The sequence below is a fragment of the Scyliorhinus canicula genome, chromosome 3, assembly GCF_902713615.1.
Source record: "Scyliorhinus canicula chromosome 3, sScyCan1.1, whole genome shotgun sequence".
Lineage (NCBI taxonomy): Eukaryota > Metazoa > Chordata > Chondrichthyes > Carcharhiniformes > Scyliorhinidae > Scyliorhinus > Scyliorhinus canicula.
This window is the reverse complement of record NC_052148.1, coordinates 22,972,327-23,000,043: the sequence shown is the minus strand read 5'-3', so window position 1 is coordinate 23,000,043 and position 27,717 is coordinate 22,972,327. Positions and strand designations below refer to the sequence as shown.

General features: G+C 45.7%; 1 protein-coding gene across 1 annotated transcript in view; it reads left to right on the top strand.

Moving 5' to 3' along the window:
• Positions 1 to 27,717, top strand: part of c3h20orf194 (chromosome 3 C20orf194 homolog) — a 257,070-nt gene that overhangs the window by 80,352 nt on the left and 149,001 nt on the right. Inside the window, exons 14-18 of the mRNA XM_038793206.1 lie at positions 1,641 to 1,717; positions 9,415 to 9,459; positions 10,449 to 10,494; positions 13,360 to 13,471; positions 25,405 to 25,475. Of these exons, the coding sequence (XP_038649134.1) occupies positions 1,641 to 1,717; positions 9,415 to 9,459; positions 10,449 to 10,494; positions 13,360 to 13,471; positions 25,405 to 25,475 (351 nt within the window). The remainder of the gene's footprint in view (positions 1 to 1,640; positions 1,718 to 9,414; positions 9,460 to 10,448; positions 10,495 to 13,359; positions 13,472 to 25,404; positions 25,476 to 27,717) is intronic.

Genomic DNA, 27,717 nt, shown 5'->3' with positions numbered 1-27,717 from the left:
TGACTAATTTTGGATTATCAGTTGAGCACGTAATGTTCATTTATGCTTGCTAGAAGCTACATATATTCATATGCAGGGTTCTGACTTCTGTGTGCAGAAGGAATATGTCCAATGTTTTTTTTTAGTAAATTAAAAGCATGGGACACAATCGTTCCCTAGTGCATTCACCATGGAAACGCCTTGGCCAATCAGAGCTGACTTACCAACCCCAGCAACCCTTTTTCTCTCGCAGTACAAATTGTTTTTTTGAAATTTTGTGCAAGGAAAAACTTCTGATAGCATGTCTGCAATGTACTTCGTGTCTATTTATAGGTCAAGAATGATGGGTGAACAGACTGATAATTTAGAAAATTGGGAATAATGCAATATACCTTTGGATAAAATCAGTTTTGCAGTATGAGTTGGGGGTTAGAGAGCAAAGGACAGAAAGAGGTGGGCAGGAGAAATTTGGAAGTGGTAAACACTGTTGCCTCACAGTGCCAGGGACCCGGGTTCAATTCCGGCATTTGGTGACTGTTGTGTGGAGTTTGCACTTTCTCCCTTTGTGTGCATGGGTTTCCTCCAGGTGCTCCGGTTTCCTCCCACAATCCAAAGATGTGCAGGTTAGGTGGATTGGCCATGCTAATTGGTCTTTTAGTGTCCTAAAGATTAGGTAGGGTTACGGGATAGGGTGGGGGTGTGGGCCTAGGTAGGGTGCTCTTTCCAAGGATCGGTGCAGACGCGATGGGCCGACTAGTCTCCTTCTGCACTGTAGGGATTCTATGATTTGAGTATCGAATTATCAAAAACAGCCGATGGGCTGAGGCTGGAATTGAAATTAGTGCTATTATGAAGATGCATTTGGGTGGTTTTGCTGATACAGAAGATACGGGGTCAGAAGCTCAGATAAGACACCATGATTGTGAAGAGTGAGATATAGCCTCTGACAGTGATGAAAAAGAGAAATGGAATTTGTGGCACCAGAAGTGTGCTCCTGCTCTTCAAATCGTGAGACACCAGATGGGGGTCTCAATTTAGCAGCTCTTAGAAAAACAGCACCGCTGACAATGATTGATTTCATCAGTACCACTCAAATGTCATATGTTATGATTTTGAGCTTTGGGTGAGGTTAAAGTCCATAATGTTATGACACTGAGGTGAGACCAGCACCAAAGAAAAAAGACTGAAGAGGCTGAACCGTCAATGTACATAAAAATTTAGAAGTGGGAGCAACGTTTTGAAAAATAAAACATATATTGCTTTTTTTATCAACGAGCCAAAAGGTGCACATAGACAGCATCTATTTCTCAGTGTCTATTTTTCTCACTGTTGAATGGAAAGCAACTTCCAATAATTGAGTAAAATCAGGAGCAGTTTGTAAGAAGAGGGCACAAGACAGGTAGATTTCTCTACACTATGAAGGGCTAAGCTTCTGCAAACAGTGATCAATTTTAATAGATTAACCTTTTGAGTACATGTTGCACAGCTCACTGTCTTCCTCTGCAACAAATGTGATAGAGATTGCCATGCCAGGATGTGGCTCCAGCCCACACCAGGTGATACGTAATACAGAGTTGATCTTCATTCCGCAAACCATCATCTTGTGAGATGGCAGACTGCTACTTTACAGTAATAAATTAATGCATTTTGTTCATTCATAGGCCAGAGAAGTTGCTGAAGAGGTTTTCCTTTCAAAGTTGGATTATTACAGTCTTGTGCAGTATAAAAATGTCCTAAGGTATGTACAAAGAAAAGTACAGCTTAGGAACAGGCCCTTCGGCCCTCCAAGCCTGTGCCGATAAATGATGCCTGAACTAAAAACAGAACCTTCTGCCCTTACTTGGTCTGTATCCCTCTTTCCTCCCTATTCCCTCTCTATTCATGTACCCACCCAGATGCCTCTTTAATGTTGCTAATGTGCCTGCCTCCGCCACATCCTTTGGCGGAGGGCACCCACCATTCTCTGCATGAAAAACTTACCCAGCACATCTCCCTTAAACTTTTCCCCCCTCAGACCTGTGCCCCCTTGTAATTGACGCTTCCACCCTTGGAAAAAGCCTCTGACTATCCACTCTGTCTGTGCCCCTCATAATTTTGTAAATCTCTATCAGGTCACCCCTCAGCCTCCGTCTTTCCAGTGAAAACAATCCTAGTTTACTTCAGCCTCTCCTCATACCAATACCCTCGGGACCAGGCAACATCCTGGCGAGCCTTCTGCACTCACTGCAAAGCTTCCACGTCCTTCTGATAATGTGGCGACCAGAACTGCACGTAGTACTCCAAATGCAGCCTAACCAAGGTTTTTTTAAAAAATAATTTTTATTCAAACTTTTCACATATTATAAATAACAGAAAGGAAAAATAGAACCCCCCCCCCCCCCCTTTACACAAATAATAAAACAACAAGAACAAAAGTGCGTAAGCAAACAATTAAACGTTAACCAGTAAACCATAGTGGGCAGCATGGTAGCATTGTGGATAGCACAATTGCTTCACAGCTCCAGGGTCCCAGGTTCGATTCCGGCTTGGGTCACTGTCTGTGCGGAGTCTGCACATCCTCCCCGTGTGTGCGTGGGTTTCCTCCGGGTGCTCCGGTTTCCTACCAAAGATGTGCGGGTTAGGTGGATTGGCCATGATAAGTTGCCCTTAGTGTCCAAAATTGCCCTTAGTGTTGGGTGGGGTTACTGGGTTGTGGGGATAAGGTGGAGGTGTTGACCTTGGGTAGGGTGCTCTTTCCAAGAGCCGGTGCAGACTCGATGGGCCGAATGGCCTCCTGCACTGTAAATTCTATGATAGTAAATCCCCAACCAAACACAAACGTACCCCCCACCCCGGGTTGTTGCTGCTGCTGACCATCTCCTAACGCTCCGCCAGAAAGTCTAGGAAAGGCCGTTACCGCCTGAAAAACCCTTGCACAGATCCCCTTAAGGCAAATTTCATCTTCTCCAATTTAATAAACCCTACCATGTCGTTAATCCAGGATTCCATCTTTCGCCTCCTGCACTCCCGGCTCATCTGACACCCCAAATATTGCGAGCCCCCAGCCTGGTTTAACCCTGGAATTCACTACCCTTGACACCGTCCTCGCTACGCCCCTCCAGAATTCCTCCAGCGCTGGGCATGCCCAGAACATGTGGGTGTGGTTTGCTGGACTCCCCGAACACCTCACGCATCTGTCCTCATTCCCAAAAAAAACTGGCTCAGCCTTGTCCCGGTCATGTGTGCCCTGTGCAACAACTTAAATTGTATCAGGCTGAGCCTCGCGCAAGAGGAGGAAGAGTTTACCCTTCCTAGGGCATCTGCCCACGTACCCTCGACAATCTCCTCCCCTAGCTCCTCCTCCCACTTAGCTTTTAGCTCCTCCGCCGAGGCCTCCTCCTCCTCCTGCATCTCCTGATAATTTTCCGAGATCCTACCCTCTCCAACCCACACCCCCGAAAGCAGCCTGTCCTGGACCCTGCACGCCGGCAGCAGCGGGAACTCCACCACCTGACGACTAACGAATGCCCTTACCTGCATATACCGCAAGGCATTTCCAGGGGGCCTGTTCTGGCCTCTGACGGTCCAGGTTATCGGCCGGAGCAGAGGCCTGCCCTGCCACACCCCCCCCCCCGACTAGCCATAACCCTTTGCGCTCCCCCCAGTGCACTCCGGTGAGTCAGCTGACCCCGGCCACTCCTGCCGCTCCGTCGACCCCCCCCAGTGTGGGAATCTCCCCTCCCACCTTCTGTCAATCAACGGGCTCCACCCCTCCCCAACCCCACCCCCTTCCACTGTCAGGACGGGAAAAAGTCCGCGCTTTCCAGCACCGGCCCCGCCGCTTTCCACCCTTAGTGCGGGAAAGAAGCCCACGCTTTCCACCCACCTGACCCCGCCCCCTTAGGCAAAGCTCCCTTTTCAGGCCCAGTCCCAATTCCTCTCCCCCCCCCCCCCCCCCCCCCCCCCCCCCCCCCCCCCCGGCAGGGCCCCATCCCCATTTCCAACCCCCGACGCCCACAGGCTTATACCTGCTTCCCTCCCCCCCCCCCACGAACCCACCCGACAGACAGAGAAGAAACATTGCCCCACCTAACCACAAAAATCCCCCCAAAACACAACACAACAATCCCATCGATCCCCCCTCAGCAACCCCTAGTCGCCAACCCTCAATCCGAGTCCAACTTTTCAGTCTGAATAAAGATCCATGCCTCCTTCGGCGTCTCGAAATAACGGTGACAGTCCTGGTAGGTGACCCACAGTCGTGCCGGCTGCAACATGGGGCAGCACGGTAGCATAGTGGTTAGCATCAATGCTTCACTGCTCCAGGGTCCCAGGTTCGGTTCCCGGCTGGGTCACTGTCTGTGCGGAGTCTGCACGTCCTCCCCGTGTGTGCGTGGGTTTCCTCCGGGTGCTCCGGTTTCCTCCCACAGTCCAAAGATGTGCGGGTTAGGTGGATTGGTCATGCTAAATTGCCCGTAGTGTCCTAAAAAGTAAGGTTAAGGGGGAGTTGTTGGGTTACGGGTATAGGGTGGATACGTGAGTTTGAGTAGGGTGATCAGTGCTCGGCACAACATCGAGGGCCGAAGGGCCTGTTCTGTGCTGTACTGTTCTAAATCTAAATTAACATGCCAAACTTCACCCCTTTCCGTGCAGCACCGCCTTAGCCCGATTGTATCCGGCCCGCTTCTTAGCTAACTCTGCACTCCTGTCCTGATAAATCCGGACCTCTGCATTCTCCCACCTGCTGCTCCACTCTTTCTTGGCCCACCTTAACACACATTCTCTGTCTGCGAACCGGTGGAACCGCACCAGCACCGCCCGCGGCGGCTCGCTGTGCTTGGGCCTCCTCGCCAGCACTCGATGAGCCCCCTCCAGCTCCAGGGACCCCTGGAAGGCCCCTGCGCCCATCAGCGTGTTCAGCATGGTAACCACATAGGCGCCCACATCCGATCCTTCCAGCCCCTCCGGGTGACCCAGAATCCGCAGATTCTTTCTTGACCGGTTCTCCATGTCCTCGAGCTTCGCCTGCCATTTCTTATGGAGCGCCTCGTGCGCCTCCACCTTCACCGCTAGGCCCAAGATCTCGTCCTCATTCTCCGAGACCTTTTGCTGGACCTCTTGGATCGCCGCCCCTTGGGCTGTCTGGGTCTCCAGCAGCTTGTCAATTGATGCCTTCATCGGCTCCAGCAGCTCTGCCTTCAGCTCCGTGAAGCAGCGTTGGAGAAACTCCTGCTGCTCCTGTGACCACTGCTCCCACGCTGCCTGGTCTCCACCCGCCGCCATCTTGGTCTTCCTCCGTCGCACCTTTCTCTGCTCCAATTCCACTTTTTTCACCGCTCCACTCCTGGTCCAATCCAAACAGTGCCGGGGGAATATTGTTGTCCCCATCCCAGACTGGGAATCGTCGAAAAATTACCGTTGGGGGCCCTAAAAAGAGCCCAAAAGTCCGTTTCTAGCGGGAGCTGCCAAACGTGCGACTTAGCTTCGCATAGCCGCAACCGGAAGTTCCTAACCAAGGTTTTTATATAGCTGCAACATGATTTCCCAACCCTTGCACTCAATGGCCGGCAGATGAAGGCAAGCATGCCATATGCCTTCTTGATCACTTTGGCCACCTTTGGGGAACTTTGGCCCTGCACGCCCAGATCCCTCTGCATGTTAATGTTCCTAAGGGTCCTGACATTTACAATATAATTCATACTGAGATTTGATCCTCCAAGAGGCATCACCTCTCATTTGTCCGGATTAAACGCCATCTGTCATTTCTGTGCCCAAATCTCCAATCTAGCTATATCCTATTGTATCCTCGATCAATCCTCTGCGCTATCGGCTACCCTGCAAATCTTGGTGTCATCCACAAACTTACTAATCAGACCACCCACATTTTCCTACAGGTCATTTATATACGTTACAAACAGCAGAGGTCCCTGCACCGATCCCTGCTGAACAGCACGAGCTACAGATCTCTATTCAGAAAAACACCTGTCCTACTCCATGTCTTCTATAACCAAGCCAGTTCTGTATCCATCTAGCCAGCCTACCCCGCATCTCATGTGATTTTAGTTTTTCTACCAGTCTACCATGTGGAACCTTGTCAAATGCTTTACTAAAGTCCACATAAACTACATCCACAGCCCTTCCCTCATCAATTTTATTTGTCACCTCTTCAAAAAGCTCAATCAAGTTGGTGAGACATGACCTTCCCTGTACAAAACCATGCTGTCTGTCACTAACTAGTCCATTTTTCTCCAAATGTGCATATAACCTGTCCCTCAGTATCTTTTCCAAAAGCTTCCCCACCACTGATGGTCCGGCTCACCATCCTATAATTTGCTAGATTATCCCTGCTTCCTTTGTTAAACAAGGGAATAACTTTGGATATTCTCCAATCCTCTGGAACCTTGTCTGTGGTCAAAGTGGGTGTGAAGATATCTGTTAAGGCCCCAGCCACCTCCTCCATTTCGATGTGCTTTCTGCAACGTCAAAAGTTTGTTTTTATTAGACTCCAGGGCCCTGATGTTTTTTTTTCTTTTGACCTCTGGAAGATCTATCTCTTTCTTGTATACATTCAGTGACTTGGCCACAAGACAGGAATGATTAATTATTGGAATTCATGCACATGTTCTTTAAATATTAACCACTGCCTATCCACCGTCAATCCCTTTTGTAAGGTTCCCCAATCTGTCATTGCCAATTCGCTTTAATTAGATTCAGAACCCTAGTTTTTGATTTGACTGCTTTACTCTCCATCTTCATCAATTCTATCACATTATTATGGTTGTTCTTCCCGAAGGGAATTATGAGGGCATGAGGTTTAAAAATCCATCATGTAAACATTTGAGGAACAACTCTCCCACTACACCATTGTTAGCCTGGTTTGTCCAACCCATGTGTAAATTGACGTCCCCCATAATTACAGTTGTACCCTTATTGCATGCATCTCTAATTTTTTGTTTAATACCTTCCCTCATATCTCCACAACAATTTGGGACCGAGAGACAACCTCTAACCATGTTTTCAATATGTGTAGGAGCACAACCCGAGACCTTTCCAACCCATGAGAACGCCACAAAAAGTGGTGCGGGGTCAGGACAATACAGCAAAAAAAATTGTTATATTTTTGCCATTTGCGACCCTATTCCTGCCTCCATGAGACAAAACTCTGTTCCCAAATGTTCCATTCCAGAAAGTGTTAGATTTTGATTCTATGAAGTTATAGAATACATCACGGTAGCACTGTTGCTTCACAGTGCCAGGGCTCCGGGTTCGACTCAAGGCTTTTGTCACCGTCTGTGCGGAGTCTGCACGTTTTCCCCGTATCTGCATTGATATCCTCCCGGTGCTCCGGTTTTCCCCCACAAGTCCTGACAGATGCGCTTGTTCATTGAATTGGACATTCTGAATTCTCCCTCAATATACCCGAACAGTGACTTCATTGCAGTGTTTATGTAAGCCTACTTGTTACACTAAAAGATTATTATCTTATCCACACACTTTTAATTGCTTGGAATTCTTAAACCTATCTTTTCCTGTTATACAAAGAACAATACAGCACAGGAGCAGACCCTTCGGACCTCCAAGCCTGCACCGATCAGGGAAAAAGCCTCCAACTGTTCACCCTATCTATACCTCTAATAATTTTATAAACTTCTATCAGGTTGTCTCTCGAGGGAGAACAATCCCAGTTTATTCCTTCTCTCCTCATAGCTAATACCCTCCAGACCAGGAACATCCTGGTAAACTTTTTCTGTACTCTCTCCAAAGCCTCCTTGTCCTTCTGGTAGTGTGGTGACCAGATTTGGAACCAGTGTCCCAAATGTGGCTTGACCAACATTCTATATAACTAACATAATTTTCAAGCTTTTATACTCGATACCCTGTCATATGAAGGCAAGCATGCCATATGCTTTCTTTCTCACCATTTCCACCTTTGCTGCCACTTTTAAGGATCTGTGGACCTGCACGCCCAGATCTCTCTGTGTCTCTATGCTCCTGATGTTTCTGCCATTTATTTTATAGCTCCCATTTGAATTGGATCTACCAAAATGCATCACCTCTCATTTGTCCGGGTTAAATTCCATCTGCCATTTTTCTGCCCAATTTTTCAGCCTATCTATATCCTGTTGCTCCGACAATCTTCATCACTATCCGCAATTCCTGCAATCTTAGTGTCATCTGCAAACTTGCTAATCAGACCCGCTACGGTTTCTCCCAAGTCATTTATATTATATATATATAAAAAAGAGTATAAGAGTATAAAAAAGGTCCCAGTACTGATCCCGGTGGAACACCACTAGTTACAGACCTGCATTCGTAAAAACACCCTTCCACTGCTACCCTCTGTCTTCTATGGCCAAGCCAGTCCTGAATCCATCCAGCTACTTCACCCCTGACCCCATGTGATTTAATCTTGAAAATGAAAATCGCTTATTGTCACAAGTAGGCTTCAATGAAGTTACTGTGAAAAGCCCCTAGTCGCCACATTCCGGCGCCTATCCGGGGAGGCTGGTATGGGAATTGAACCGTGCTGCTGGCCTGCTTGGTCTGCTTTAAAAGCCAGCGATTTAGCCGAGTGAGCTAAAACAGCCCCTTTTGCACCAGCCTGCCATGAGGGACCTTATCAAATGCTTTACTAAAGTCCATGTAGACAACATCCACAGCCCTTCCCTCATCAATGATCTTTGCCACACCTCAAAAAATTCAATTAAATTCGTGAGACATGACCTCCCTCGGACAAAACCATGCTGTCTGTCGCTAATAAGACCATTCACTTCCAAATGTGCATTGATCCTATCTCTGAGAATCTTTTCCAACAATTTCACTATCGCTGACGTCAAACTCACTGGCCTATAATTACCCGGATTATCCTTGCAAATCCTTCTTAAATAACAGTATAACATTGGCTATCCTCTAATCCTCTGGGATCTCACCTGTGGCCAACGAGGACACAAAGATTTCTGTCAGAGGCCCAGCGATTTCATCTCTTGTCTCCCTCAGTAATCATCTCTTGTCTCCCTCAGTAATCTGGGCCTGGGTATTTGTCTACCTTAATGCTTTTTAACACACCTAACACTTCCTCGTAATAACGACCTGTTCTAAAGTGTTTTACACATCCCTCTGAGACACCACCAACCAACGTGTCCCTCTCCTTTGGGAATACTTGTGCAAAATACTCATTAAGCACCTCACGTACTTCCTCTGGTTCTTCACATAATTTCCCTCCATTGTCCTTGAGTGGACCAACTCTTTCTCTAGCTACCTTCTTGTTCCTATTATACTTATAAAATGCCGTGGGATTTTCCTTAATCCTATCTGCCACGGCCATTTTATGACCCCTTTTTGCCCTCCTAACTCCCTGCTTGAGCTGTTTTTAGTTGCCTGTACCTGTCACGTATACTTTTTACTTTGAGCAATTTAAACAAAGTATTTTTGCTAACTCTCTCATTTTGTCTTTAGATCTAACTTGTCGTTCCTTATTCAAGCTGTGAATAATCGAGGAAGGTTAGTATTATTTTTGTGCTTGGCGTCGTTTACTCAATCTCTGATGGATTTATATGTACCATGCTAAATTATCCACTTAAGAATGTTGGACCCACTGTTTCGGTGTACTTGATTTGTCACTAAAGTATATTGTAGTTGGAGGGCCAGTTTGATTGTTGCCCATTCCCAGTTGAGATTTCTTCTGTTGATCTAAGGATGTAATATAACTTCAGTCTAAGGGCAGAATTTATTGGCTGTTCACGCCGGTGGGATATTCTGGTCTCACCGATGGTTTTCCTGGCGACGAGGGGTACAGTCAATGGGAAATCCCGTTGACGGCGGGACCAGAAATCCCGCTGCCGGCGCCACGTGGTGGGTTGCTTGGTAAATTCCGCCTTAAATCTGCATTCGTTGCTAAATGCAGGTGTGACAGTTTCAGTTTTTGAGCTAGCTTTTGACTGTATTTTGATGGAAGTCAGGGAGCAGTTACTATTATCTCTATTGTTTGTTGATTTGTAGTGTAGGAGACCAAAAGAGGATAGAAAAAGTAACATTCATTTTTAATGCAGCGCTGGTTCATTTTTCTGTTCTTGCTGTAACCTGGCCAAGAGTGCAAATGTGAAACTATATTCTTCTATTGCAATAGTCTGGGTGATGCATGATTCATTCTTCTACCTGTGTTTCTGTTCCACCCAGCTGTAAAATGGGTATGTAAAAATACTTCATACTATTCAGTTTATTCATTATGACAGTTATTCCTGTTATTGATATGTTGGGAATGTTTCGTTGGTTATGATGAAACTTGAAGCCAGCAATGTATTTTATCACTAAAAGATAAATTGCTCAGGAACCTTTTGGAGGTTGTAAACTGCATGAAGCCATTGTGAGTAACAGAAGGAACTTTGAACTTTAATAGTGAATAAACCAGGCTTCTCAGGTGCAAGGGACCAATCTAAATGATAATTATAGTTTTGCAGCTTATAAAATATTCTTCACCTATTCTTTTCTAGGATTGTCTCATTGGAAAGCCATATAAGCAAATTCCTCATTAAAACAGTAAGTTATAAATAATGTGTAACCTTTCTGTTTCGCTTCCCTGCCATTTGTCAAAAAATGTTTTTTAAAACTTGCAACTGAACATGATACGCAATGGAGGTACATTAATTACTTTGTAAAGATATGATATACTTGGTTAAGTTCTAACAGTGCAACCACTTCATAGTCACTTAGAAATATGCAAATAAAAAAAATCAAATACTGAATGCCATAATCCTGTTCCCAATGTTCCAATAGGAGATTCTGTTTAGGAACTCAGTGGCCAGAATTTTGTGCCCCCCACTCTCCCCACAGGCGGGTGGGGTAGAGCATAAAATTACATTGACGGGATTCCCATTGGGATCCTGCCTGCCCCAATCCAAACACAATTTCACAGTGGGAGGCGGGGGTGGGGTGGGAGGAGAGACAGGTCTTCAGGCGGGAAGCCATCCATGCCCCAATTAATATTAAATGGCTATTTAATGGTCACTTGAGGGCCTTATCCTCCCCAACCTCAAAGCTTCAATTCCGAGGCTGATGGGTGACAGACCAGGCTGAATAGAGAACGTTAATCATCTTGAACTTGGGCAGGATGGTAGTGGGCAAATGTTTCTGAAATGCTTTTATGGAGGTCTTGGACTTCAAGGGCTCACAACCAACACAGCGGATGCTAATTGATAATGAACCATGATCATCCTCAGAAAAATGAGGGCAATCCCATTGGATTTGAAACTAGCTTAAAGTGCTATCTTTCAAGTCTTGGTAGCTACGGATATTTGCTCCTCCTAGGTCACATTGATCATTAGCAACAAAAAGCTTTGGAGCACTGATGTGAAGAAAAACTTTAAAAGTGGCACAATTTCCAAGGTTGCAGATCCTGCCTAACCAAACTCTTACGGTATTTTTATGAATTGATGGCACAAGTGAAAATTGGAAAGCCCTGTTCTAAAGTATATGTAGAGTTTACATGGGAAAGATGGCATAGGAACAGGCCATTGGATCTGACCAGTCCATGCCAGTGTTAATATCTTGCGTCATCCTCCTATCTTTTCCGATCTAAATCTACCATTGGAACAATCAAATGTTTCTTTAGCTTCTTCTTGGTACCAAGAATTTGTGATGAAGTTCCATGTGAGCAATTATTATACAGACTTCACCAAGTAAGTAACAAATAAAAATTTGAGGTAACTAAAGAATCGCCTGAAGTAGAGAAAGCATTATATATCAGTTAAGGGAGTTTGATTTTAACGACATTGAGTTGGATGTCCCTGGATTGATTTGAATTGAATCTAAAGTCTGTTTGCTCATGTTAATGTTTCAGGTGAATGATCTTCCATTAGATCAGATTTCCAGCATCCACAGTATTTTTCTTTTGTGTTACTGGATATGCAAAAGTTCATGCCCATCAAATTTGGAGTTATTAGAGGGGAGCACCTCAGTGGATCAGTTGGGTTTTTATAATTTTTATATTGATCAAACAGCTTTGATAATTTTTCAGGTAGTTCCTGATTTCTTTAACTTTCATAACTTAGCCTGGTGGGATTCACATCTATATCAGTGTAGAACTGTGGCCACTAGGCTATTGGTACCTATTAAAGTTTTACATTTGTGTATATTTCCTCCATATTTTCTCATTGCTTTGTATTGCTGATCATCTAACATCCATTTGGCTACCAGAGTAGCTTGTTGATGTCAATCTATTTTGGTTTATTCACAAATAAATCAGCAGATCAGCAGCATCTGTGAGGAGAGATGATTAATTTTCAGTTTTGATTAAGGATCACCTGAAACTTGATGTTAACGGTTTCTCTCCATAGATGCTATCCAACCTGCTAAATTTAGTACTTCTAGCAATCTCAGTTTTGATTTCAGATTTGCAGTATCTACTTTATGTGGCTTTTGTGTTTGCCCCCATTTTTGTGTTTAACATAGACATAGAACAGTACAGCACAGAACAGGCCCTTCGGCCCTCGATGTTGTGCCGAGCCATGATCACCCTACTCAAACCCACGTATCCACCCTATACCCGTAACCCAACACCCCCCCCCCCCCCCCCCCCCCCCCCCCCCCCCCCCCCCCCCCCCCCCCCCCCCCCCCCCCCCCCCCCCTTACTTTTTATTAGGACACTACGGGCAATTTAGCATGGCCAATCCACCTAACCCGCACATCTTTGGACTGTGGGAGGAAACCGGAGCACCCGGAGGAAACCCACGCACACAGAGGGAGGACGTGCAGACTCCACACAGACAGTGACCCAGCCGGGAATCGAACCTGGGACCCTGGAGCTGTGAAGCATTTATGCTAACCACCATGCTACCCTGCTGCCCCTGATGTCTTAGTGTCTGATGTCTTAGTGATATTATACTAGTTGTAATTTTAAACCAGCTCTGTTGAAGGATCGGGAGAATTTATTTCAGTTGAATTCTATGAGCAAACTGGAATTACTTAACATAAAGAACTACTGTAATCGAAAGGGCTATAGATCAAAAGCTGGAAAATTGGATTAGGATGCACATCTTTTGACTGACTCTGGTGCAATGGACTGAATTATCTCCCCCTGTGCTGTAAATTTTCTGTGCTTCTAATTTTGCTTAACTTGTATCCTCTTCCCCATTCCCCCACTTGCAATTAATCCTTGGGGCCCCCTTCTTTACCTCACTTTTAAAATCCTTCACATGTTAGCGTGGATGATGGGAGTCGCAGATTAATTACCAATTTAGGGATACCATTAATGCTCAGTCCCTGTTGTTACTTCATGGATCACGAATTGTAATTGACTGTCAAACTCTGCTGATTTTATTTTCTCTGTTGTATGTTATTTTTATTTTTGTAGCCCTGGTTTGAGTTTGGGTAACTGAGTGGTTTCCAATTCTAATTCTATCTCAGGCATCCATGACTGTGTATGACATTCCAGATTTAACAGGAGGAAAAGGGACTCTGGGATCCATAGTGTTTGCGGAATCATTCCTAGAATCAAAGCTGTTTCTCAAAGAAAACGGTAAGTGGAATAATTTGAGATGAGTTCATTACTCAGCTTATTTAAGTGGGACTTAAACCTGGAGTTTCTGGCTCACGTATAAGGGTGCTACTTGCTGAACCCAGATCACTGAGGATTGAACAGCTCTTAACTCTGCCGGGAGAGGCTGGACAGGAAAATGGGAATTGCATGATGCAAATTACAATCGAGATAACCAGGGAATTGGAGCAGAAAGCGTTTCTTTCAAAGTCTGGGCCAGAACAGAGGAAACTGGGATTTTTGTTCAGTAAATTCACAGAGTTGAAAAGGGATTGGATCCTGAGAGACCAGAAGGATATCTACAGTGGTGTCGAATTTTGTGAGACATTACTACAGTTTGTGCGACTTTGCTTGAAATAATAGAGTAAATCTGGCTGGATCTCGAGTGTGTGTAGAAATCTTTCCGACTAAGAAATTGCGAAAGGAGTTGGTGTAAAACCCTATCCTGGATTCTCTGGTAAAAGTGGCTTGGAAGCTCTGTTCACAAGGAGTATTTGGGAAAATATGGACTTGAGTTCTGAATGCAAATCGCTAGTGGAAAGCATGTCTATGAGCGAAGATTTAAAACATATAATGGCAGTAGTGTTTGGAATCTCTTAAGTAACGATCATCTGGGAGGATTTTGAGGAGACATTCACTTGGGGTTTCAGAAAGGAGTGTGTATTTTACTGAAGTCAACTTTTATGCATCAAAGGGACTTTTTGTATTATTGAGGCTATTGTAGCTTTCAATGTAGTTTGTCATCTGTGTTCGTCTTAAAATCTGGGTGTATTGGTTACACTGAGGGAGTTAAGTAAAGGAGTATTCTATTATAATCCATGTAATTTTTTTTTTGCTTGCTTAAACTAATTAGCAGTCCTGTGACTCTGTTCCTCCACGTTTAATTTTTTTTATCAAGTAAAAGTTAGTCTTTTAAGCCGGCGTTCCATACTGGGATCTTCCCGTTGAGTTACAACATCAACTGGGATCGTAAAGGGACCCCCAGAGATATTCTGGGGCCACAGATTTTCATTATATTTATAAATGACTTGGATAAAGGAATTGTGTGCCTTATAGGCACAACATCGAGGGCCGAAGGGCCTGTTCTGTGCTGTACTGTTCTATGTTCTATAGTTAAGTGTGCTGACACCTCCAAGCTAGGTGGCATAGTAAATAGTTTGGTGAGAACAGAAAGTTACTAAGTGGTGCATATTGAGTGAGTGAGCAAACTGTAACAAATAGATTTCAATTTGGGGAAGTGTGGGATCAGCCAATTTGGAATCAAGGAAAGATAGCTTGGAGTATTTATTAATGGCAGGCTGTTAACATATCGTGGTAGAGCAGTAGGATGTTATGCCTAAGTAGGAAATAGAACCATAGACAAGTTATTGTCCCACTTTCCAGCACTTGCAGGCAACATCACTTTGGATGCAGATCCAGGAGCCTTTTTAAATGAGTTGAGCATTTTAGCCTCAACCACCAATTTAGGCAGTGAATTCCAGACACCCATCACTCTCTTTTGTTTTTCACATGTCCCATCTAATACTTCTACCAATCACCTTCAATCTATGCCCCTGGTATTTGACCCCTCAACTAGGGGAAACCAGTCTTTCCTGTCTGTCCTATCTAGATCCCTGATAATTTTGTACACCTTAATTAGGTCAACCCTTGGCTTTCCTTTGTTCTAAGGAAAACAACCCTAGCCTATGCAATCTCTTCTCATAGCTGCAATTTTCAAGCTTTGGCAATATTCTTTTCTGCACTCCCTCTGGAGCAATTATGTCCTTCCTGTAATGTGACCAGAACTGTGTACACAATTCCGACTGTGGCCCAACCAATGTTTTATACAATTCCAACATTACATCCTGCTTTTATATTCAGGAGCTTGCCCAATAAAGGGAAGCATTCTATATGCTTTCTTTACCACCTTATTTATGTTTCCTGCCAGTTTCAATGACTTGTGGACATGCATTCCAAGCGGTCTCACTTCTTCAACCCCTTTCAATATCTTCCTGTTTATTGAGTATTTCTTTGCCCTCCCAAATACATTGCCCCTCACTTTTCTGGATTGAATTCCATTTGTCACTTCTCTGTCCGGTCAACCAAACAATTGATATAATTTCGGAGGCGACGGTTACAGTTTCACAATCAACTACACGGCCAACTTTTGTGTCATCTACAAATTTCCCAATCGCGGACATTTTATGTCCAAATCATGAATAAATACAACCAACAGCAAGGGCACAACGCTGAGCCCTGTGGAATACCACTTCTCCATTTGCAAAAACATTGATTGAGCATACCGTTGTTTCCTGTCAGTGAGCCACTTTTGGATCCAACCTGCCACCTTCCCCTGCATCCCATGAGGTCTCTGTTTTCTGGCCAGTCTACCAATGTGAGACCTTGTAAAATGCTTTAATGAAATCCATGTAGGCAATATTCACTGCAATACCATCATCAGTCCTTGTTACTTCCTCAAAAAATAACATTTAAGTTAGTAAGACACGATCCTCTCCTAACAATACCATGCTGACTATCTCTGATCAATCCATGCCTTTCCAAATAACAGCTTATCCTGTCTCTTTAAATTGTTTTCAATACTTTTCCCACCACTGAAGTCAAACTGACTGGTCATAATTTTCTGGCCTAACTCTTGCACCCTTTTTAAATAATGGTATAACATTTGCAAGCCTCAGGCAGCTCAGCTGTATCAAGAGAGGATTAGAAAACGGTCTTTGCGGTGCCCACAATTTCCACCCTGGCTTCCTTCAGCCTGGGATACAATCCATCTGACCCTGGTGATTTATTCACCTTCAAAGAAGCCAGTCCCTCCTGTACTCCCCCTATCACTGTTAATGTACCAATTCTTTTTTTCCAATTAAGGGCAATTTAACATGGCCAATCCACCTACCCTGTACATCTTTGGATCGTGAGAGTGAGACCCATGCAGACATGGGGAGAATGTGCATACTCCACACAGGACAGTGACCTGGGGACGGGATCGAACCCGGGTCCTCGGCGCCGTGAGGCTGCAGTGCTAACCACTGCGCCGCCGTGCCGCCTTCTCTCTCACTGTGCTTATTGTATCTAATATTTCACACTCCTTTTTAAAAAATAAATTTAGAGGAGCCAATTATTTTTCTTTTTCCAATTAAGGGGCAATTTAGCATGACCAATCCACCTAACCAGCACATCTTTGAGTTGTGGGGGTGAAACCCATGCAGACATGGGGGGAATGTGCAAACTCCACACGGACAGTGACCCAGGTCCTCAGCGCCGCAGTCCTGGTGCTAACCACTGCGCCACCTGCTGCCCTTTCACACTCCTTTTTAACTGGAATGTCTGCAGCATGCCTATCTTTAGTGAAGACAGAGACAAAGTACTCATTGAAAAACCTGCCCACATTTTCTGCATCAACTTGCAATTACCACGTACATCTCCCCTTGGTTATTCTCTTGCTCTTTATGTACTGGCAAAACATCTTGGGATTTTCTTTGATTTTACCTGTCATTATTTTTTCATATCCTCTCTTTGCTTTCCTAATTTTCATGTTACTTCACCACTGTATTTTCTCGACCCCTCTAGACTTTTAACAGTAATTAGGCTATAACATTTTTGTGATTGTCATGAGCTTTCTTTTTCTGCTTTATCTTGACCTATATGCTTCTGGATAACCAGGGGGCTCTAGATTTGGCAGTGCCACCTTTTTTCTTTGTGGGGACATGTCTTTCCTGTGCCCACAGAATCTCACCTTTGAAAAGCTCCCACTGATTTTGACACAGTTTTTTGTTCTAATAGCTGTATCCAGTCCATTCTTGCCAGCTTGCCTCTCAGGTTTGTAAAATTTGCCTTTCCCCAAATTAGAACTTTTACTCCTGTTGTATCTTTGCTCTTTTCCATAATATAGTTAGATTTTGCACTGTAGCTTCATTTCCTGATACTAAATCTAGAATTGTGCATCTCTTGTTTGGCTTGTCACGTGCTGGCTAAAAATGTTCTTTTGAATGCAGTTGAAGAATTTTGCACCCTCCATGCCCTTCACATTGTTCCTATCACATCGCATTTGATAGTAGGGTAATTGAGGTCTCAAACGATTTTGCCCTATCGTATTTGCACTCCGAAAACTGTCTACATATTTGTTCTTCTAACTCCCTTTCACTATTTGGTGGTTCGTAGCACACTGCTGGAGTGTAGCTGCCCCCTTTTTCATTTCTGAACTTAAGCCATATGGATTTGATGCTTCATTTTTGTATATCACCCTTCCTCACTGCTGTAATTGAATTCTTAACCAGTTATGCTACACCCCCACCTTTTTTTATCTCCCTCCCTCTCCTGCCTGAAAATTCTATTTCACAGGCTGCTATTTTTGCCCCTCCTTAAGCCAGTTTCCGCTATAGTGATGATACCATGCTGCCATGTGTCTATCTGTACCCTCCGCTCAGCTGCTTCTACTATGCTTCTTTCATTTCCATAAATCCTTTTAACACTGCCAATTTCCTGTGTTGTACTCTTTTCAACCTGTGCTGCCCTGTCTTTGAGTCGCTTGCTGATTCTCCATCTCCCGTTTTTAGCTCAGATTTTTGCCATCTTCCACCAGTCTAGTTTAAACCCTCCCAACAGCAGTAGCAAATCTTATTCGCCGTGTGCTGTTCAGGTGCAGACAGTCCAGCTTTTAGTCCCGGTGCCTCAGAAATCTGATGCCCTCTCTCCTGCATAAGCTTTCCAGCCATGTGTTTTAATTACTCAATTTTCCTGTTTCTGTGCTTGCTTGCATGTTGGACTGGGAGTAATCCCAAGATTACTACTTCAGAGGCCTGTTTTACAATCTCCTTCCTAGCTCCCTAAAGTCTGCTTTCAGGTCCTCATTCATTTTCTTGCCTAAGTCACTGGTACCAATGTGGATCACAAGCTTTGGCTGACCACCCCCAGAAGAATGTTCTGCAGCTGCTCCATGACATCCTAAACCCTGGCACCAGGGAGGCAGCATACCATCCTGGAGTCGCGTCTATGGCCACAGAAACATCTGTCTGTTTCCCTAATTAATGAATCCCCGATTACTACTGTTCTTTCCCTCCTGTACAGCAGAGTTGCCTGTGGTGCCATGAATGAGGCTCTGTCTGCATTTCTCTCAGAAACCACTCTGTACCCAAAACTGAAAACCGATTGTTGAGCAGGACCCCAGGGACCTTGTGCATTACGTGCTTAATTTTCTTGGACTGTCTTGTGGTCACCATTCCTTTGCTGCCTTCAGGCTACCATGCGATGGTGCAGGGGTATTTTCACTAGACTAATAATCCAGAGACATAAGGTAATGGTCTTGATTTGAATTCCACCCCGGCAATAAGAAACGTCTAATTATGACCATTAAGCGTTTGTTGTACAATTCTATCTTGTTTACTGTCTTTTAGGGAAGGAAATCTGCCATCCTTACCTGGCCTGGCCTTTATGACGCCAGATCCACAGCATTGCAGTTGACTCCTAAGTGCTTAATGCAAGCCACTGTGTTCATGACATTAGGGGATGGACGGGAAATGCTGATCCAGCCAGCAATGCCCAGTTACTAAAGCAGTCGTCTGTCATCACCCTCTGTCTCCTACAAATGAGACATTTTTGAATCCACCGTATCACGTTGCCCTGTATCCCATGTGCATTTGCCTTCTTTACAAGTCTCCCATGTGGGACCTTCTCAAAGGTTTTGCTGAAATCCACATAAACTACATAAATTTCTAAATGGGGAGATGCTTGGGAAATTAGAAGCACAAAGGGAGTTGGGAGTCCTTGTTCACGATTCTTTTAAGGTTAACGTGGAGGTTCAGTCGGCAGTTAGGAAGGCAAATGCCATGTTGGCATTCATGTCGAGAGGGCTAGAATATAAGACCAGGGATGTACTTCTGAGACTATGCAAGGCTCTGGTCAGACCCCATTTGGAGTACTGTGAGCAGTTTTGGGCCCCGTATCTAAGGAAGGATGTGCTGGCCTTGGAAAAGGTCCAGAGAAGGTTCACTAGAATGATCCCTGGAATGAACAGCTTGTCGTATGAGGAACGGTTGAGGACTCTGGGTCTGTACTCATTGGAGTTTAGAAGGATTGGGGGGATCATATTGAAACTTGCAAGATACTGCGAGGCATGTATAGTGCGGATGTGGAGAAGATGCTTCCACCAGAGGACACCATCTCAGACTAAAGGGACGATCCGTTAAAACAGAGATGAGGAAGAATTTCTTCAGCCAGAGGGTAGTAAATCTGTGGAACTCTTGCCGCAAAACGCTGTGGAGGCCAAATCATTGGGTGTCTTTAAGACCGAGATAGATAGGTTCTTGATTAATCAGGGGATCAGGGGTTATGAGGAGAAGGAAGGAGAATGGGGGATAAGAAAAATATCAGTCATGGTTGAATGGCGGAGCAGACTCGATGGATCGTGTGGCCTAATTCTGCTCCTATATCTTATGGTCTTGCATCAACTGCACTACGCTCATCTGCACACCTGGTCACATGCTCAAAAAATTGAATCAGATTTGTTTGGCATGACCTCCCTCTGACAAAGCCATGCTGAGTATCCCTTGACTCTCCAAGTGGAAATCGATTCTCTCCTTCAGAATTCTCTCCAGTAGTTTCCCTATGTGATACTCACTGGTCTGTAGTTCCCTGGCTTATCCCTACACCCTTTCTTCAATATTGGGACCACATTAGTTGCTCTCCAGTCCTCTGGCACCTCCCCCGAGGCCAGAAATAATTAAAATTTGGCACTGAGCCCCTGCAATCTGCTCTCTCGCCTCCCACAGCTTTCCGGGACACAATTCATCCAGGCCTGGAGACCTGTCAACTTTTAAACCTGCCAACACCTCCAATAGCTTGTCACTTCCTATGTCAATTTGCTCAAGAACCTCAGTCTTCTCCCTCCGTTCCCTATCTACCTCATTCTGTTGGATGAAGACAGATGTTAAAGTATCCGATTCGCATCCTACCACTGTCCTCTGGCTCCACTCAGATTTCCTCCTTGGTCCCTAATGGTTACGAAAGGGAAAATGCTGGAAAATCTCAGCAAGTCTGGCAGCATCTGTAGGGAGAGAAAAGAGCTAACGTTTCGAGTCCGATGACTCTTTGTCAAAGCTAACAGACAGAAAGTGGGAAATATTTATACTGTGGAGTGAGAATGAAAGATGAGTCCATAGCCACAGAAACCCAGGGAAACCGGGTGCTAATGGCCACAGATACCAAGGGGAAAGAGTGTTTATGGCAGTTCCCAGAGAGGACAAAATATGTGAAAGGTCAAACAGCAGTGAAACTAACATCAGAGGATGAACTGTAGGTGTTGGGGGAGGGGAAGGGGGACGCAAAGAGGAGAAAGGTGCAGGAAAGAAAGAAATGGTAAAAGACAGTTAAAATGAAATGAAAACAAATGGGTTGAGGTGGGGCTGATCATCTGAAGTTGTTGAATTCGATGTTCAGGCCGGAAGGCTGTAGCGTGCCTAACCGGAAGATGAGATGTTGAAATGTTGAGATGTTGTTTAAATCTCTAATGGTTATCCTGGTTATTCTCTTCCCATTGACATACTAGGAGAATATCTTGGGATTTACCCTACTTTTACAGCCAGAGCTGTCTCATATACCCTCTTTGCTCTTCAAAGTGCTTTCTTAAGCTCCATCCTGCACTTTCTGTACTCCACCAATGCCTCCATTGATTTGCTCCCCTTGTACTTGGCCAAAGCCTCTCTTCGACTTTTCATTGTATCCTGAATTCCCCCCACCCCGCCCGAGCAACTTGTCTGCTTCGTCTGATGATTTCATGGATGAGCAATCAATTCCAAATCTGCTAATTGAATTTAAATTCCATGGGTTTTGAGCTTATGGCCGCGATTCTCCGCTCCCGGGAAAAATCGTGAAGGCCGTCGTGAACTCGGCCGAGTTTCATGACGGCCTCTGAGCCCGCTCCTTTCACCGAATTCACCCCCACCCGGGGGGCTAGGAGCGGCGCTCCGTAACTCTCGGCTGCCGGGCCTTGACGCTTGCGAGAATGACGCGACGGCGGCGCCTATGTGACGTCAGCAGCGCATGCGCAGGTTGGCCGGCTCCAACCCGCGCATGCGCGGCTGACGTCACGACGGCTGACAGCTCGAACCCGCGCATGCGCGGTGGCCGTCTTTCCCCCTCGGCTGCCCCGCAAGACGTGGCGGCTTGATCTTGCGGGGCAGCAGAGGGGAAATAGTGCGTCCGATTGAGATGCCGGCCCGACGATCGGTGGGCACCGATCGCGGGCCTGTCCCCTCCCGAGCACAGTTGTGGTGCTCATTCCCCACCAGGCCCCCTACAAGCACCAAACGGGCATCTCACGGCGATTTCACGACGGCAGCAACCAGGTGTGGTTGCCGCCGTTGTGAAACGGTCACGAACGGCAGGTCGCTCAGCCCATCCGGGTCGGGGAATTGCCGGTCGCCGTGAAAAACGGCGAGCGGCGGTTCTTCCGAGCGTTGGGGGAGGGGGGAGGAAGAGAGAATCGGGGGGGGTCGTGAAATTAATTCGCTGGATTTTCCCTGCTACCCTTCTTAAACAAAGGGACAACATTAGCAATTCTCCAGTCCTCCGGGACTTCACCCATGCTCAAGGATGCTGTAAAGATATCTGTTAAAGCTATTTCGACCCTCGCTTCCCTCAGTAACCTGGGATAGATCCCATCCGGTCCTGGGGACTTGTCCACCTTAATGTCTTTTAGAATATCCAAAGTTTCCCCCTTCCGTATGACAATTTGACCTAGAGTATTTAAACATCCATCCCTAGCCTCAACATCCGTCTTGTCCCTCTCATAGATCATAGTATTTACAGTGCAGAAGGAGGCCATTCAGCCCATCGAGCCTGCAACGGCTCCTTGAAAGAGCACCCTACCCAAGGTTAACACCTCCACCCTATCCGCATAACCCAGTAACCTCACCCAACACTAAGGGCAATTTTGGACACTAAGGGCAATTTATCATGTCCAATCCACCTAACTTGCACATCTTTGGACTGTGGGAGGCAGCTGGAGCAAACCCACACACACACGGGGAGGATGTGCAGACTCCGTACAGACAGTGACCCAAGCCGGATGCAATACCGATGCAAAGTACTCATTAAGAATTTCATCCCATTTCCTCTGAGGCCACGCATAAATTCCCTCTTTTGTCTTTGAGTGGGCCAATCCTTTCTCTAGTTACCCTCTTGCTCCTGACATACTAATAAAAGGCTTTGAGATTTTACTTAACCCTGTTAGCCAAAGATATTTCATGACCCCTTTTAGCCCTCTTTATTGCCGTTTGAGATTCGTCCTACTTTCCCGATATTCCTCCAAAGCTTCATCAGTTTTGAGTTGCCTCGATCTTATGAATGCTTCCTTTTTCATCTTAGCTCGTCTCACAATTTCACCCGTCATCCATGGTTCCCTAATCTTGCCATTTCTATCTCTCATTTTCACAGGGACATGTCTGTCCTGCACTCTAATCAACCTTTCCTTAAAAGACTCCCACATTTCAAATGTGGATTTATCCTTAAACAGCTGCTCCCAATCCACATTCCCTAGCTCCTGCCGAATTTTGTTGTACACTGCCTTTCACCAATTTAGTACTCTTCCTTTCGGACCACTCTTGTCCTTGTCCATGAGTATTCTAAAACTTACGGAATTGTGATCGCTATTCCCAAAGTAATCACCGACTGAAACATCAACCACCTGGCCGGGATCATTCCCCAATACCAGGTCCAGTATGGCCCCTTCCCGAGTTGGACTATTTACATACTGCTCTAAAAAACTCTCCTGGATGCTCCTTACAAACTCAGCTCCATCTACACCTCCAACACTACACTAATCCCATTCAATGTTGGGGAAGTTAAAATCTCCCATCACAACCACCCTATTGCTCCGACATTTTTCTATAATCTGTCTGCATATTTGTACCTCTACTTCATGCTCGTTTTTGGGAGGTCTGTAGTAAAGTCCCAACAATGTTACTGCACCCTTCCTATTTCTTAGCTCCACCCATATTGCCTCAGTGCTCGAATCCTCCATCGTGCCCTCCTTAATCACAGCTGTGATATCATCTCTGACGAGTAATGCAACTCCTCCCCCCCCTTCTACCTCCCTCTCTATCCCTCCTGAAGCATCTATACAATGGGATATTCAGTTGCCAGTCCTGCCCTTCCCTCAACCAAGTCTCAGTAATACCAATAACATCACATTCCCAGGTACTGATCCAAGCCCTAAGTTCATCTGCCTTACCTGCTACACTTCTCGCATTAAACAAATGCACCTCAGACCACCTGTCCCTTTGCGTTCATCAACTCTTCCCTGTCTACTCTGCCCCCTAGTCACATTGAGTTTATTATCTCGTGCCGTACTGTCGTTAGTTGCTGCTTCTTTACTGACGTCTAACTTCCTAATCTTTTTCCCATCCTCCTGCCACATTAGTTTAAAACCTCCCCAACAGTGTTAGCAAAAGCACCCACTAGGACATTGGCTCCAGTCCTACCCAGGTGTAGACCATCCGGTTTGTAATGGTCCCACCGCCTCCAGAACCGGTTCCAATGTCCCAAAAATTTGAACCCCCCCTCCTGCACCATCTCTCAAGCCACGTATTCATTCTGATTATTCTTGAGTTTCTACTCTGACTGTCCCGTGGCACTGGTAGCAATCCTGAGATTACTACCTTTGAGGTCCTACATTTTAACTTCTCTCCTAACTCCCTAATTTCTGATTGTTGGACCTCATCCCTTTTTTTTCCTATATCGTTGGTGCCTATATGCACCACGACAACTGGCTGTTCACCCTCCCCCTTCAGTATGTCCTGCAGCTGATCGGAGACATCCCTGACCCGAGCACCCGGGAGGCAACATACCATTCGGGAGTCTCGTTTTCGACCACAGAAACTCCTGTCTACTCCCCTTACAATTGAATCCCCTATGACTATAGCCGTGCCAATCTTTTTCCCGCCCTTCTGTGCAGCAGAGCCAGCCACGGTGCCATGAGCCTGGCTACTACTGCCTTCCCCTGGTGAGTCATCTCCCCCAACAGTATCCAAAACGGTATACCTGCTTTGGAGGGAGATGACCGCAGGGGACACCTGCACTGCCTTCCTGCTCTTTCTCTGCCTTTTGGTCACCCATTCCCTATGTTCCTCAGCAATCCTAACCTGCGGTGTGAGCAACTCACTGAACGTGCTATCCACGACCTCCTCAGCATCGCGGATGCTCCAAAGTGAGTCCACCCGCAGCTCCAGAGCCGTCATGCGGTCTAACAGGAGCTGCAGCTGGACACACTTCGCGCACATGAAGGTGTCAGGGGCATCGGCCGCGTCCCTGAACTCCCACATTGAGCACGAGGACCATAACACTGGGTCTGGGATCTCCTGCCATTTTTAGCCTTTACCTTAACTGACTACAAACTATACTATCAAATAATTAATAAGTGACAGGAAAAAAAAGACTTTATTTAACAATCACAATACTCACCAACACAGGAAGAGTTAAATTTCTCCCAGCTGCTGCTAATTGGAGCACTTTCCTTGCCAGGCAATCAGGTCAGTGCTTTGCTGTGATGTCACCCTTCCAGGTAAGGTTTTAAAGTTTTAAAGAGGTAAACTTACCTTCCCTTAGTATTTACAATTTCTCTGAATGTGGTATTACAGGACGTATTTGAAGTGAATGATGAAAATACGTTTAATGAGAAGCTAGATAGCAAATGAGTGAGAATGAAACGGAAGATAAGATGGATGTAGGGTGTCCTTTAAGTCACTCCTTATAATCAACCTCTTTGCTTTTGGTCAATTGACCTAATATCTCATTTTGTAGCTCAGTGTCATACTTTGTTGTATGCCTATGAAATGCCCCAGGATATTTCATGGCATTAAATTTAAATATAAATTGTTGGGCATTTTGGCAAAATGTTTAGATGTTGTACCTTTTTTGCACTGCAGATGGCACTGTGTCTACAGATAGCAGCTACCTGATTCTCACCGCAACTGTGCCTCGTTATGTCTCCTGGATGGTAAGTAACTTTTAAAATGTATTCACAGCATGTTTACTACGGCAATCTAAAACTAATGAATCTTGTTATTGTTGAGTACATTTAACTGGACCAGTTACATAAGTATTGTGGCTACAAAAGCAGTTTAAAAGCTGGAAATTCTTTCTAATACCTTATTAATTATTTGCTGCACCTGTATGCTGACCTTTGTGATTCATGTACCCAGATTTCTCAGTACATCAGCATTCTGCAATATCTCTCCATTTACATAATATGCTGCTTTTCTGTTCTTCCTGTCCAAGTGCACAACTTCACATTTTCCCAGATTTATACTCCATTTGCCAAATTCTTGCCCACTGCAGACACTGTGGGCTGGATTCTAGTTTCAGCGGCTAAGTGCTAATACCAGCGGAGCATGTGTGGTCTTTAACGACCAAAAAACCTGCGGGAAACCGATTCCAAGACCGGTGAGGGGCTAGCACCGGCACCGGGTGAAATTCCCAGCTCCCGTGCCGAGAACATAGTGTTGGCCATGCATGGACCCGATCTACCGCGACCCCACAGCACACCCCCCTGCCCAGCATCTCCTATCCCTCACAATCTCTCCCCCGGCCCAACGGAAAGGATCCTGGCCGAGTGTGGCAGCGCTGGACATAGTTGGCAGCAGCCACGCTGGGTACCTGCACGGCTGAGACCACACATGTCCCACACTGTCGGGAGGTCAGCCAATCGGATCGGAGCATTGTGGGAGGGCCAGGCCAATGATGCACGTGCGACGCGTTGACGCCATTTCAGAGGGGGCTGAGCATGGCTGACTGGAGTCAAAACCGGCGCCAGAGTTGATTCTCCGTCCGATTGGGGGAGTATCCCGCCCTCTGTATTTCCTCACAACTTGACCCTATCTACACCTCCCACTGCCTTGGGAAAGTAGGCAGCGTAATCAAAGACCCCTCCCATCCAGCTTACTCACTCTTCCAACTTCTTCCATCGGGCAGGAGATACAAAAATCTGAGAACCCGCTCAAAAGCCAATCCTCTATCTATGCCAATATGACCCCCCAACACCATAAGCTCTTATCTTGTACAGTAACCTTTTTTGTGGCACCTTATCAAATGCCTTTTAGATATTCAAATACAGTGCATCTGTCTGTCGGTTCCCCTTTATCTACCCTGCTTGTTACATCCTGAAAGACACTAATAAATTTGAACACAATTTCCCTTTCACAAAACTATGTTCATTCTGCCTGTTAGGCAGAATGCGTATTAGTGCGCACAGTGCACTATAGAACATATAACAGCACAGTACAGGCCCTTCAGCCCACGATGTTGTGCCGATCTGTGTGTAGTCTGCACGGTCTTCCCTGTCTGCGTGGGTTTCCTCTGGGTGCCTCGGTTTCCTCCCACAAGTCCCGAAAGACGTGCTGTTAGGTGAATTGGACATTCTGAATGTCCCTCGGTGAACCCGAACAGGCACCAATAGTGTGGCGACGAGGGATTTTCACAGTAACTTCCTTACAGTGTTAATGTAAGCCTACTTGTGACAATAATTGATTGTTGTTCTAAAAATGGATTCTAGCATTTTCCCAATGACCGATAATAATCTTTGTTATTGTCACAATCACTGTTCCTTCACTGTCGCCGGCTCAAAATCCTGGAACTCCCTCCCTAACAGCACAGTGGGTGTACCTACACCTCAAGGGCTGCAGTGGTTCGAAAAGGCAATTCATCACCACCTTCTGATGGGCAATTAGGGATGGGCAATAAATGCTGGTCTAACCATAGACATAGAACAGTACAGCACAGAACAGGCCCTTCGGCCCTCGATGTTGTGCCGAGCAATGATCACCCTACTCAAGCCAACGTATCCACCCTATACCAGTAACCCCCCAATTAACCTTATTTCTTAGGACACTAAGGGCAATTTAGCATGGCCAATCCACCTAACCCGCACATCTTTGGACTGTGGGTGGAAACCGGAGCACCCGGAGGAAACCCACGCGCACACGGGGAAGGACGTGCAGACAGACAGTGACCCAGCCGGGAATCGAACCTGGGACCCTGGAGCTGTGAAGCATTTATGCTAACCGTGATGCCAAATCCTGTAAAGGAATTTTAAAATGAGAGGCAAGAATAGACATTGGACCATTAGAAAATGAGGCCCGAGAGGTTGGTAATAGGAAATAAAGAAATGGTAGAGGAACTGAATAGTTATTTTGCATCAGTCTCATACCAGAACTTCAGGAGAATCAGGGCAGTGGTGAGTG